Consider the following 13,567-nt stretch of genomic DNA (forward strand, 5'->3'; position numbering starts at 1 on the left):
CTGCTCTTTCCGCTGCTCCGTTTGACTGAGGATGGAAAGGCGCTGTACGCAGGTGCGCAGTATTGTTTCTTGTTACAAACGTGGCGAACTCCTGACTCGGGAATGGCGTGCCATTATCGGACACGATTGTGCGTGGCACACCGAACCGACAAAACATACTTCTTAAGCAGCGAATGGTACCCGCTGTGTTCGCATGCCTCATAGCCAGGTGTACTGCTTCAATCCACTTCGTGTGAGCATCTACCACCACAAGTATCTTGCCGGCTAACGGGCCCGCAAAATCGATGTGGATCCGGGACCACCTCTCGGCAGTTTTCGGCCAACTCACCGGGGGTACTGCCGCAGGGATGGGCAGGTTTTCTACACAGCTTACACACTGCGCCGACAATTCCTGAATCTCCCTGTCCATGCCCGGCCACCATAACAGTGACCGCGCCACCGCTTTCATTGGCGAGGAGCCCTGGTGTGTTTCATGTAGAAGCTGCAACATCCTTTCCTGCGCCTTCCGTGGTATGACGACTCTGTTGCCCCAATAGACTAGCCGGTGAGCCATCGACAGCTCCATTTTGCGATCAAAAAACGGCAACAAGTCGGGCGCCATTCCACTTGTGGTTCGAGGCCAGCCATGCAGGATGTATTCCGCGACACGGGCTAACAACGTGTCCTTGGCAGTGAGCTCCTGCAACTCGTGCGTCGTCACTATACCTTCGTCAAGGGCTTCCAACGACAGTACGTACTCGGGAGGGTCCCCCTCAGCTACCGGTTCCGCTACCGTCGGGGCTGGTAGTCGGCTGAGGGCATCTGCTGCCAGTAGTTGTTTCCCCGGAAAGTGCTGTAGCTTGTACTGGTAGCCTCCCAGGAACAGGGCCCATCGTTGAATGCGTGCGGCGGCCATCGGCGGCGTTGGGCGGTCAGGCTTGAGCAGTCCCAGCAGTGGCTGATGGTCGGTTACCAGGGTGAATTGCCGACCTAGGAGGTAGTCACGGAAACGAGAAACGCCAAAAATCAGTGCCAATGCTTCTCGCTCCAGCTGAGAGTAGTTTCGCTCCGCTTTTGTTAACGTTCTGGAACGAAACCCAATTGGTGTGTGCTAAACAGAACAGCACCCACGCCGTACGGGGAAGCGTCACATTCTAGCTTCAGTTCCTTGTTGGGATCAAAATTAACGAGAAGTTGCGCATTCATCAAAATTACTTTCGCCTTTTCGAACGCTGTCTGCTGCGGTTCCCGCCATTCCCAACGGGCTCGTTTTTCCATGAGCTGATACAAGGGGCTGAGCACAGTAGACATATTGGGCAGGAAACGGGCGTACAACGTGAGCACGCAAAGGAACGAGCGCAATTCGCTAACGTTACGTGGGCGCAGGGCTTGCATGACGGCGTCTACGTTCTTTTCAATGGGGTGGAGGCCTTGCCGATCTATACGATGGCCAAGGTAAGTGACGGAAGGCTGCCGAAACTTGCGTTTGTCAATCCTAAGTTTAACGCCGTGCTTTCGGAACCGCTCCAACACTCTCTTGAGCTGCTCTCCGTTATCACTCTTGCCTTCTGACACTAGCACGTCGTCAAGGTAGGCTTGGACACCCGGAAGCCCGCCGAGTACTGCATCAATCTTTCTTTGAAAAATAGCCGGTGCGGAAGCTATTCCAAACGGAAGTCTGTTATGCCGGAAAAGCCCGCGGTGTGTTAATGACACACAGCCCGCTGGACGCTTCGTCAAGGGGAACTTGATTGTATGCATCTTTTAAATCTAAGATGCTGAAATATTCGCCTCCGTTTAAGCTTGCGAACATGTCCTCTATCACCGGAAGAGGGTAATGCTCCACCTCACATGCCGGGTTGAGGGTGACCTTAAAATCACCGCATATCCTCACGCTTCCGTCCTTTTTCAAAACGACCACGATAGGCGTAGCCCATTCTGCATGTTGCACAGGCGATAGAACACCAAATGACACCAGCCGATCAATTTCACGAGAGACCTTATCGCGGAGGGCGTAAGGAAGAGATCTGGGCTTACACAATTTTGGTGTCGCCTTCTCCTTGAGTTTCAGGCTGGCTGGTGGACCTTTGATAAGTCCAAGGTCTGTTGAGAAAACATCCTCGAACTCGCCGAGCAGTCGGTTCAGCATATTGTCGCTTGGCTCGGCACTTGTTGTGAGGTCCGGCGCGGTCAGGTGTCCAATCGGAACGCCCGTCTTGTCAAGCAAAGCGATGAGATCGCGGCCACATAGGCTGGGTCCTGCACAGTCAAGCACGATCAGCGGACAAGGCACAGATACATTTTTGTACCTCACTGGAAGTTCGAGTTCACCCAACACCGGAAGCTGTCCCGAGTAACACGAGAGCTTGATTCGTGGTGGTTGTAAGCGCGGCCACTGTGCGTGGTGTCGATCGTACACTTGGCGCGATACGACGCACACCGGGGAACCAGTATCCACTTCCATGGCCAGTTCTACGTCGCCCCATCGAAACGTGCGGCGTATGGGTGGTCCCAAACCGGTTTTTCTTCCCGAAATCAACGTCCACACGTGTGCGCTATCCATGCCGTCGTTGTTAGACGCGCTTTCAACTGTCAGTGCCTTTACACTCGCTGCCCGCCTTTCAACCCTTGCATCAGTTGAAGCACTGCAGCATTTCTTTGCCAAATGACCGCGTCGCCCACAGCGATAGCAGCGTGCGTTAGCCCAGCGGCAGGCGTTATTGTCGTGCTTCGTGCTTCCACATCGGCCGCAGTCATGCGACGCGCCTTGTGTACGGTTACCTCGAGAGGGTGAGCGATGATGGGCTTGCATTTCACTTTATAAGCGACCCCGAACCTTCCGCCGTCCGCATAGCAACAGCTGCGGGTGCGCGCGCTTTTCGTCTTCCTTAGCAACGGGGGGAGATGGGCGCACGCTGCCTGGCCGCTGACATGGCACATACCCACGTGGGAGATTGGCCAGGAATAAGTGGGAATGCACTTCTTAAGCGAGCCTGAATCGTCGCGCTCGCATAGCGCCTCCTCTCCCCCCTCGCATACTCTCCTAACGCCCCTTTACTACTCTCCAGCTCGCAACACCCTCTCTCGGCGCGCCAGCCAGGCCACTACACTATATAAAAAAAAACAGCATCTGGCGCCAGGTATCGATCTGCGGACTTTGCGGCCGCAGCGCGACGCTCTACCGACTAAGCCACGGACGCGCCATTGATATCAGTGTTAGTAACGCGCCTTATATCTTTAACGCATTCAAACTACGTCGTCAGCTGCGTGCGTTGGCGACTCAGCGGCGTTATAGCGGCTTGATAACTGCGTGGTGTACACGTGATACTACAAACCCGCTAGTTCTGCATTCTCTCACGTGACTGCGCCTCCTCTCCCTTCACTCCGGTCGGCGCTTCGCAGCTGCGGTGCGCTGCGGTGCGGTGCGCTCCTCCTCTCGAACATACACGTTAATTCACCAAGATTTCCGCAGAGGGACAAACGAGGCGTGTTAAGCCGAACGTGATCACGAGGGGGTGTTAATGTAACTAACGGGCAAAATGCCACCAAACTTCAACAAACTCCCCCTCATAGCATCACCCTGTGCTTCTCACTTCCTCATACTCCCCTTCGGGAAAATGCGGGGGAATTTTTTTAGCACAGTCGGCGGTTCTGCACTCATATCTTTCACATCGCTGTCGGTTGCCTCGGCTGCAATGGCCATTGTTTCAGCCTCCTCGAGGGTTAAATCTTTCTTTGCCAGTAACTGCTTGCGCAAGTTAGTGGATCGTACGCCACAAACAATCCGGTCCCTCAACATCCGGTCTAGCGCACTTCCAAAGTTGCAATTGTCTGCTATGCGCCGTATTTCGACTAGGAATGCGTGCACCGACTCTTCTTCTTGTTGGCACCTGGTGAAAAACTTGTAGCTTTCTGCTTTCTCGTGACGCTTGGGATCGTAGTCACATCTCCATGCGTCAGATCTGCATCCATAGGTTTTTTTGCATAAAAATGTTCTACAAATTTACCGAACATCAATATTTTAAATGCAGTTTATTTTATGAACGCTTGCCTGCTATGTTTTGTACAATTATTTCTTTTATGTTATGTAGCTGTGTGGCTAGCGTTGTTGTCATGCGAGCCGATGTGCGAGCCATTTGCGCCGCACACCCGGCGTACCTGCGTAACGTTTCCCGCGTCGTTCAACGTTTTTTCTACAGTAGTAAGTGGTTTTGTTCATTGTTCAATTGCTTGTTTTTCTGCGATACCTTAACTCTTTACCTTGTGCTATGTGTAAAATTATGCAATTTTCATTCTTTTGTCCTAGGCTCCTTAGATCCGCCACCGTTAAGCGCGATAATTTTCAGACAAAGGACGTGCTTACCAGTTCGGAAACGTGGCTTTCGAACTTATCGCTAATGCGTGTCTGCACGCACGACACCGTGTACGGGTGGCAATTCATATTCTTCAGCATCGGTTGTGAACAAGCGGCCGCTTGTCTCATCTATGTTGTCGAGGTACTGCAGGAGTGTTTGTAGCTGGGATAGTTGGTTCATTGAACGGTTTGAACAGCGCTAAGACGGGACAAAGCGAAGCGAAACAACCACGGGAGCTGATTAGCCACTGTTTATTTTGGTAGTAAATATTATTTATAGCGGAACAAAGCAATCATGATTATCTGTGTGCGCATTGCAGCACGCGGAGAAACAGATCAAATAGGCTGTGATAGTGCCTATCTAACGAGTTGCAGGGCCTTGCAGGTGAAACGTGAACCTCTCTTATCTCGCCAAATATGCGAATTCTCTGCTTAGCGGGGCCGAGAGTGCATGCCGCTCAGGAGCTTGTTGGCTATGCTGTGCAGCACCTGATCTGGATACCCAGCGGAGCGGAGACGCTGGATTTACAAGGCAATAGCCATCCCTCTTCACGTCCTGCAAGCACTCAGTGTAATCCAGTTTCGGGGCTCAAATCTAGCATCTCTGCTCTGCTGGGTTACCAGATCACTGCTGCAAAGCAAGCCAATAAGTTCCTGGCCGATGTGCACTCCAGTCAAGCGCCCATATAACAAAGCGTGTGGGACTGCGATACTTGTTCGTTACACATGTCACTTCATTTATACGTCACGCACTTCATTGACCAAATAAAGCAGATAAGCATACTGAGAGAAATAATCGTCAGAATTAAACTGCAGTTGGGCGAAAAAAGGCAACAATTTTCTTGTGCACAGTAGTAAGACATACTGAATGCGAACCCACCACCGACCTGCTGCTGTTGAAGTGTACGGTGTGCTGCGGCGCGAGTTCAGGGAGTGACGAGATCTACATCTGCAGCACATCAAACGCCGCTACCGCTTCGCGGTTGTCATAACGCTTAGTTCCTCTGCAAGCTATTCTTCACTGCTCGCCTGATCATTTGTGGCGTCCCTTTTCTCTATGATGGCCTCCATGTTGTGGCCAGTTGTCAGGTCAGAGAAAATCAGGGCCTGGTCTTCCACCGAGACGTTTTTGTCAGCCGTCGCAACCGATGCTACGATGCAACGTGCACTGTACGTGTTTATCGATTCCTACAGCTACCTGGCTGAACTGGATGACTCACGGCACACCTATCAGTTGAACGTTACCTTGTGTGCAGCTGCACACATGGTACCATGCGGTATTTGTCATCAAACCACAATTCAGCAATTGGGAATGCATTACTTTTCTTGTTAAACAGGCAAATTTGCTGTAGTGGTCTTCGCAATGCATAAGAAACATAAGAATCTGGCCAGGCCATGTGGCATGCTTTGTTGTACAGGCTATTTCGTAGTAGAAGCATTCATTGTAGTTGCATTTGACTGTATACGGCTCTAAAGAAAATCCCACCAGAAGGGCACAAGGGGAGAAGTCATCCCGTACGTCTGCTTTTCTCATCGACCAACAAGCTGAGGGGGCTGTGCAAAAGAGTTAACCGAGAGAAAGTGCGCAAGAGGGGTACTAAGAATCCGGCAACACCATCTGTCAAATGCGACGAGGAAGTCGTATACGAAGTTCCACTACCCTGCGAAAAATCATACATTGGTCAGACGGGGCGATGCATCAAGGACCGGCAGTATGCTTGCCCAGCATGTGAAAAGTTGCGATCTGAGGCCTGCTGTGTCTCGAAAAAACACAGAGGCCAGCGCGCACGTGATATATGCATGGACACGCTGTCCGTGGCCCCGGTGGGCAGAGAAATCGCATATTTGGCGAGATAGGAGAGGTTCACGTTTCACCTGCAAGATACTGCAACTCATGTTAGATACGCACTATCACAGCCTATTTGATCTGTTTCTTCGCGTGCCGCAATGCGCACAAGATAACCATGCGCGCTTTGTTCCCCTATAAATAATATGTCCTTCCAAAATAAACAGTGGTTAGTCAGCTCCTGTGGTTGTTTTACTTCACTTTGTCCCGCCTTAGCACTGTTCAGTCCATGGCGAGGTACCGCCGCCAACAACTATCTGTACAGAGGCTATAAGTTAAAATCCAAATTTATCCGGCATTTTTTTTTCACAGGCTAAGACTAGCGTTAAATGCGCAATTTCTTATATTTCTAAGCAGTATTTTTCTTAGCTGGAGACAGAGCATACCGCTGTTCACCACTAAGTGCTATCATTAAGCATTTTGTTTGTGTTGAAAGGCTCAGCACGCTCTTTCAACACTGTGTTAGTGCATGTGTGAGACAGAGGGCTAGGGCTGTGTTACACTATTTACGTCCCAATTGTGGCAGTTTTGAATTATTGGGCAGTGGTGGTGGAGTCTGGCTAAGATATGCACGTGCATTACTGACGAGTGCCAAGTGCATGTGTAAATGCATTCTTTTGCAGCCACCTTCTGAATGTTGTACACTTTGTGCTGCATGTTGGAAATAACATTGTAGAGCGTGCAACGATGCTCGTTGCCAAGTTCTGAACATTCATATCTAATTTAAGCGTCAACCAGAGTGTCATAACTGTGTTGTTTGCCATCTTGCCGGGCTAGATGAGCCGGCATAAAGGCAATTTGGGCATTTACTGTGGATGACCTGAAAGCTTGCAACAGTTACGCTCGGGAGACAAACCTATCGTTGCAGTACCTGTACCCCAAAGGCTATATCCACCTGGATGGCCCCGGAGAACCATGGCCACCACTAAAGGGGATGGCGTTTACCTTACCAAGCACAGCGGTCAGGTAAGTGCAATTACAACTCATGAATTGAAGTAATCTGAGTTGCCATAGTCTTGCCCATGTTCTGCAGTAGGCTACAGAACGAACCAATGGTCCACTACCCCTTTTCTGTTACTAAAGTTGCTACTACTTTTAAAGGCAACTGCACTCAAAATTTTGACCTCTTGAAAACACAAGGCCCCTGTCACGCCACGTCCGCCTTTAGTCTCAGCCTCCACTTAGTTTTGCCAAGAAATAAAAATCAAATACTCAAAGAAGAAATCTAGCCTGCAAAATAGAAAAGCTGAAATACGCGCGGGGATGCCGCAAGCGGTCAGCAAAAATTGGTGATTTTGAAACCAAAACCGAGGAGAGCGCAGCCATTAAAGGGACACTGAAGTGAATTTGTCAAGTTTCTGTTTTTGCTTGCAATGCGTAGACTGGCTCAAATAAACACACTTTTCATCGTTTATTCGTGCGATAAGTCGGTAATTATTTTATAAAGCCCGAAAGAAGAAAAACTACCATGCGCGGTCCGCGGCGGCCGCACCAACTAAATGAAACGTCAGGAGGCGCCTGCACCGTGATTGGACGATGTCTGGGATTTTAAACTTCACGCACACGCGCTTGCATGTGCATAAATGTTATTTTTCTTATTTGGAAAAAGCTTTTGTGCTATTGCCGACAAGCATATGTGTCGGATAGCAGTTTAGGGGTTCATTTCAAACTAGTTTCGGTTTCTGTTCTTCGCAACAAGGTCATTGCTCCCGACGTTATCTCTGCGTCAGCCATACTTTCGGAATCGTCATGAAGCGTTATTGTCATGTTCTTGGCTGCGTAAATGGGCTAGGTAAATGTCTTAGCACCGCTTCTAGTGAGAAAGTGTCGTACCATCGTGTGCCAAAGGATGAGCCGCGGCGGACGCAGTGGCTGAACGCACTCCGCTTGCGCATTTCTCACACGAAGACCAGCGTCCTCCAAGTTTGTTCGGACCACTTCCTCCCGAAGGACTTCTTCTATGATCCGAAGCTCAGAAGCGAGTTTAAATTTCGGCAAAAGATTAGGTTGAACAAGGATGCGGTGCCCAGCGTCTTTCCAGCAGAGATTGTGCGACCTCCGCGACAGCCAGATGATCAGGTGAGTCGTCGTGTGCTATTAGTTATTCCCTAATTGGAAGATGCTTCTTGCTCGCCTAGTGGTGTAGCTAGAATAAACAGGGTGTATGTTTCGCTTGCATGGAAAGATGTGAAAGCAGTTTTTGGATCAGCCAGAATTGCCGCGCTTTCGGAGTCGTGGTTGGGAGCGAGGAAGCTACTAAAATAGAAGAAAGCCAACGCTTTGAAGTGCACAGGAGCGCCCATAACTTAGTAAAATATATGAAGGTGTGACGCATGTCCTTGGTGTCAGTTTAATTTAGCAACAGCAATGTTACACGTAGTTATTCTCTTTATTTAGCGATCTGCACAGTTGCGCGCAAAAAGCGGTAAGGCACGTGAAATCATGATCGTACAGGCCGCCTATCTCATTGCACTGTCTTGACTACAGTGCAACGAATTATTAAGCACAGTACGTCCGCGGCTAACTCATACATTGTGAAAGAGCATGCAGGTATTGCGGCGGCGCTTGGGCACACGTACCGAGGTAGCCTGTCCAGTTTCTTTTCGCGTCTGCTTTTGGAGAATGAGAAAGAAGCAGGCAGCGTCTAATAATTATACTCAGATAACAGTACGTATTTGCCCAACCTAGCTCAATTTAAACTTTTATAGGTGGCAAACAACTTGAAATAAAGCTTCTAATAACACCTATCAGTGTAACTAAACTGCGTCAAGTAACCATGCAAACAGCGTCCAGCTAGGCAGCACACACTCAAGCTCATGGCGCGCACCACCAGTCTAACTTTGATTCCTTGCATAAAAATGGGGAGTAGTTTTTAGTGTGGTGTCTGACACAATTGCTGCATTACTATAAGGCGAAACGAGAAAATGGAAAAGCATTTTACTCCTACGGCCTAAGTATATTCTGAATGAATGCGTGTAGTGAATTGGAAGATGTTAACTGAAATTATCGAATTTCTAACACAGTACAATTTTGGTGTGCATGACAGCAGAATAAATAAGATATCTTGACACAAAAATAATTTTAATGCCTGCAATAAGGTCCCCTTGATTTGTTGTGGGAGAACGAAATTTCTTTGGAGTTGCTACAAATTGTAAAGCCCAAGTGCGTGTTCAAATTGTTTCACTTCTAACAGTGTACATCTTGCAGGTTGCCAGCATTGGGCACACTCTTTCACAAGCGGCCAGCAGCACCAGTACACACGTTTTCACCAGCACAGGCTGTGAGCAAGAATCATTTCAAAGTGGCGACAGCGAAAATGTTCCACAGGTATGGCTTCGGTGTAGCTCGGGGAAAGCTCTGCTCGACTAAAGCATCTTGTGGGGCTACAGTCAAACACGGATATATCGAACTCCAAGGGGATCGTGAAAGAATTTGATATATCGATAATTCGATATATAAAATAGGCCTATCTGAAGATTATCTGACAACTCCGCACATCACTGAGAGTTTTCTGAATTCGTGGTAAATGGTAATTTACCGCTTTGACCGTCAAAGCACGGAAAATTCGAACCGCAGCATGATGACCACCGCACTTTAATTATCATTGAAATGTCTTTGAGCTTCGCTTGTTTTTTCTTCTGCATCGTAGAGTCCGCCAAATTGTCTTCAAGAGTACAAACACACACAAATGAGAAAATCAATGCTGTACACTGTGCCACAACAGAGGCGAATAACGCTGACGTAACCTCGGCTGCAGTAGGCGGTTGGGAACGTTGTCAGGCACTGCATGCCGTTATCTTCAGTATCCAAACCGAACACCTCCCCCATCTGGAGGCGTGCAACGAAGTCGCTTTGCACCCGACGCGCTCTGGAATACCCGGGGTGGGTTGTGCTGCATTTGCCTTTACGTCAACGTTGATGGGTGCATCGCCCTCAAAACTACTGCGAGGAATTCCGAACGACTTTTCAACCAACATCTTTTCAGCAGCCTGCACCCGACGAATTCCCGCCTTCGTTGCTCCGAAATAAATGCCTTGTACAAAACAAACACACAACGCCGCATTGGTTCCCCTGCACGAGCCACCAAACAGCTCAGTCACAGAAAAAGAGTGCCTCCGGTCAATTTCTTTTGCTCCTTTATGTCCTTTCGCCCCAACCACTATCCGCGTTCTAGCTATCATGGAGCTGCCCCTCGTGCTAGCGTGAAAACAGCTGTTGAAGGCCATCGAAGCGACATAATGACGCGGACGCCGCCTCTGTCTCACCAAGCCAGGCAGCGCCTGCGATGAGTCAAAATTATCATCAACTCCACACCACCAGAGGACGCAAACTTTCAGGGGAGCCTTCAGCGCGGAATTTGATATATCGAATTTGCCCGTGATCAGGAGTTCGATACACGCGCACAACAGCCCTATACTTTTGCATGGGATTTTCAAGGGGATGTTTGCACTGTTCGATATAGACAATAATTCGATATATCCGTGTTCGATATATCCGTGTTCAACTGTAGTTGTTTTTCATCTTTCACCTCAAACTCTTTCACCTCATCTTTCACCTTAATTAGTCAATGTTAGAGTCCTTTCACAACAAGTCTGCCGGTTCCATCTCCTGAAGGAAGCTTAGTAGAAAGCGCGACATGTCTCTGCAAAGCATCCAATGTCCCCTTGGATAGACTAAATGTCCCCTTGGATAGACTATGTGGTCCAGAGTGTTGTGTGGGGCTGCCAACTTTCAAACTGCTGAGAGTATTGCCATCCGTTCGGCATCATGCTCTGGGCAACACAACGCATTCGCCGCTCCCTGAGGAACTCCAACTGCTGTCCTCAGCCCTTTCCTGTGAAACACTTCGAGGTGCTCATACTGGGATTCTGAAGGGGAGATCAGAGGCAACGTGTAAGGAATACAACTCAAAATCAGTCCTGAGTGCAGCTTAATCATTGACCCCAGGTGATTCCCCCACTTAGCTCCAGCAATCCTCCTCAAAATGCTCGCACAAGGAAGCAGAGCCAAAATAGTCATGTCCACTGCCCGTTACCAATAGTACAGTCTGCTGTCCAGGGTGACACCAAGGAACCACACGTGAGTGGCTTGACAGATACACAGGCTGCCCAATTTTAAAGTAACACGGGTGGACCGCCGCCACATCCTAGGGAAAAGAACAAAGCAGGACTTCTCAACCGAAAGCGTCAGTCTGACAGAAGACAGATATTTCTGCATGGTGTGAACGCTTTCTTGAGCCATCACTGCGAGTTCTTTATGTTGATATCCAGACAACCAGGTGCAAACATCGTCAGCGTACACAAATACATGAGCTCATTGTAAAACTTTTTTTAGCGCTCCAGGTAGCCCAGCCATGGCTGCATTGATAAGAATAAGGGACAAAACACTACGTGGGGTAACGCCATTGAGACACTTTTTTTGCTGAGCACACTCCCCAACCGTACTTGCATGTACTGGTCTGTGAGAAAACCGTGAATGAAGTGAAGTAGGTTTCCTTGCACCCCTATTGCATGTAGTCTGTCTACTGTTGGTGGTCTCAGGACGCAGTCGTAAGCTTTTAAAACGTCGAAAAACAGAGCTATAGTTGACAGTCCATGCGCTCGGTTATGTTCGAACTGGCTGATAAAATGTGGTCAATAAGTACATTACTTTCAGTAACATAAATTTTTCGTCAGTTGATTTTTCACAAATTTAGCTAAGCACAGGCTACAAACGTCTCACAGAAGGAAAGTTGAAGTTCTTTATTCTAGTCAAGTACAATGGCTGAGGAGGCGAGAAAAAAAGCTGCTGTGCTCATGGCTTGACGGAGTACTGAGAGACATGAATTTTCAAGCAGAACATAGCAGCTACTATAACGTACATGCACACCCAAAAAATGCAGAATCTTTTGTATTACAATACGTCAACTAATGTCTTTCAGCCAATGATATTGTTGACGCAATCTAATAAATTTTTGGTCACCTTTTCATCCTTCAGGAGCAGGAGCGAGAACCAGTACAACCTGAACGAGATGTCTTGCCAGTGTCGGAAAAGGGAGCTACTGCCTCCACTCATAGCGTTGCAGTGCAAGCTTGCCCAGATGTGAGGAACATAGGTAAGATCACACACTTATAGTGCATAAGCAAGTGCACTGCTGCATTTTCTGCACCGTACATTCTAGGCTATATACTGCTATTTCAGCACCCTATCTTTGTCATTCCACAAGGACTAGGTCGTTCTTGTTTACATGTTCTGCACCAGTCCTTTTGATGCCATACATACCTGACCTTACTATAACCAGAAATTTGCGCCCACTATTGCTCACTCAGTGTGTTTGGACACGGAACGAATAGTGTGGGCATTCTAAACTTCTACCTGTCCACTTTAGCATAACTTTGTGCCTCTTCAACCTTTTGGATCCCCATTAGATTGAAGTAATGAACTGTTTATAGAGAAACATAGCTTTCACAATGCAGAGTCTTTTTTTCGCAATTTTGGGTGCATTTTTAAAACAGAGCTACACTTTTCAAGAAAACAGTATAGCTGAATTTGTTGTCTTTGAGGACAAACATGGCCTGCAAAAAGATAACCTTACGAGGTGACTTGATGTAGACAAGTGTTTGACAAAATTAGGTCTGGTCCAGGGACATAACTGGGAGTGTAAAATTGTACCTAGTCGCTGACTAAGTCCTCAACAAGGAACCCATATGGGTTCCGAAGCATCAAACATTCTATTTTGCCTTGGTCAGTGACAGCAACTTCACACTTCCAAGGGTCACTTTATGAAAATTTTGTGCTTTTTTAGATTCATTTTCATTGCACGGGTGAACTTGCCCCAAACACCGAAAAGTATCAGCATGACCAAGGTGCTGCACTACCACATTCTCGTGCAGTGCTTTGGTTCTATTTTGCTTCTTTTCGCCTTTCCGCACCCTAAAAAAACTTGTTATGGTGACGTCATTAAGCAAAAAAAGTACGTTTAGGTCACTTAAAAAGCAGCTGCATCTTCGTAGAGTACTCGATCGCCTGCAAGAGCTTCCCAGGGGCGCGGTTCTGCGTGCTTCGTCGCCGCTCGTCTTTCGGGCGTCGGCGACGGCAGCAACATATCACCCCTGTCACCTCCAAATGTGTCAGGCACAAATGAATTCTACTGTCACCTCGTTTAGACCTGATACTGGAACAGTGAGAGGTTGGCTTCATTTTGCAGCGTGGACAACGAATGCGGCTTCGTTTCGAATATATACGTCGCAGAAAAAAATGTTTCGGAGATGTGATTATCCAATCCCGGGCAATAACATGTCTTTTATAAGAATATAAACCATGCAAAAATGTTAAGTATATTCCTAGCCTGTGTGTGCGTCGTTAAATATTTGACCAAGGCAAGTTAATGAAACCACGGAAAAATACAT

At 48.1% G+C, this 13,567-nt stretch overlaps 1 protein-coding gene across 1 annotated transcript in view; it reads right to left on the bottom strand.

The window, feature by feature from the left end:
- The window catches only part of LOC144157052 (uncharacterized), a 32,415-nt gene extending 29,733 nt beyond the window's left edge, over window positions 1–2,682 (bottom strand). The window contains exons 1-2 of the mRNA XM_077688404.1: window positions 2,017–2,682; window positions 329–969 (exon numbers count right to left, since the gene is read on the bottom strand). Coding sequence (XP_077544530.1) covers window positions 329–969; window positions 2,017–2,542 — 1,167 coding nt within the window. The 5' untranslated portion in view covers window positions 2,543–2,682. The remainder of the gene's footprint in view (window positions 1–328; window positions 970–2,016) is intronic.
- Window positions 2,683–13,567: the final 10,885 nt, after the last annotated feature.

The sequence above is a fragment of the Haemaphysalis longicornis genome, unplaced genomic scaffold (genome assembly GCF_048455015.1).
Source record: "Haemaphysalis longicornis isolate Haplotype H1 unplaced genomic scaffold, Haemaphysalis longicornis Haplotype H1 scaffold_1, whole genome shotgun sequence".
Lineage (NCBI taxonomy): Eukaryota > Metazoa > Arthropoda > Arachnida > Ixodida > Ixodidae > Haemaphysalis > Haemaphysalis longicornis.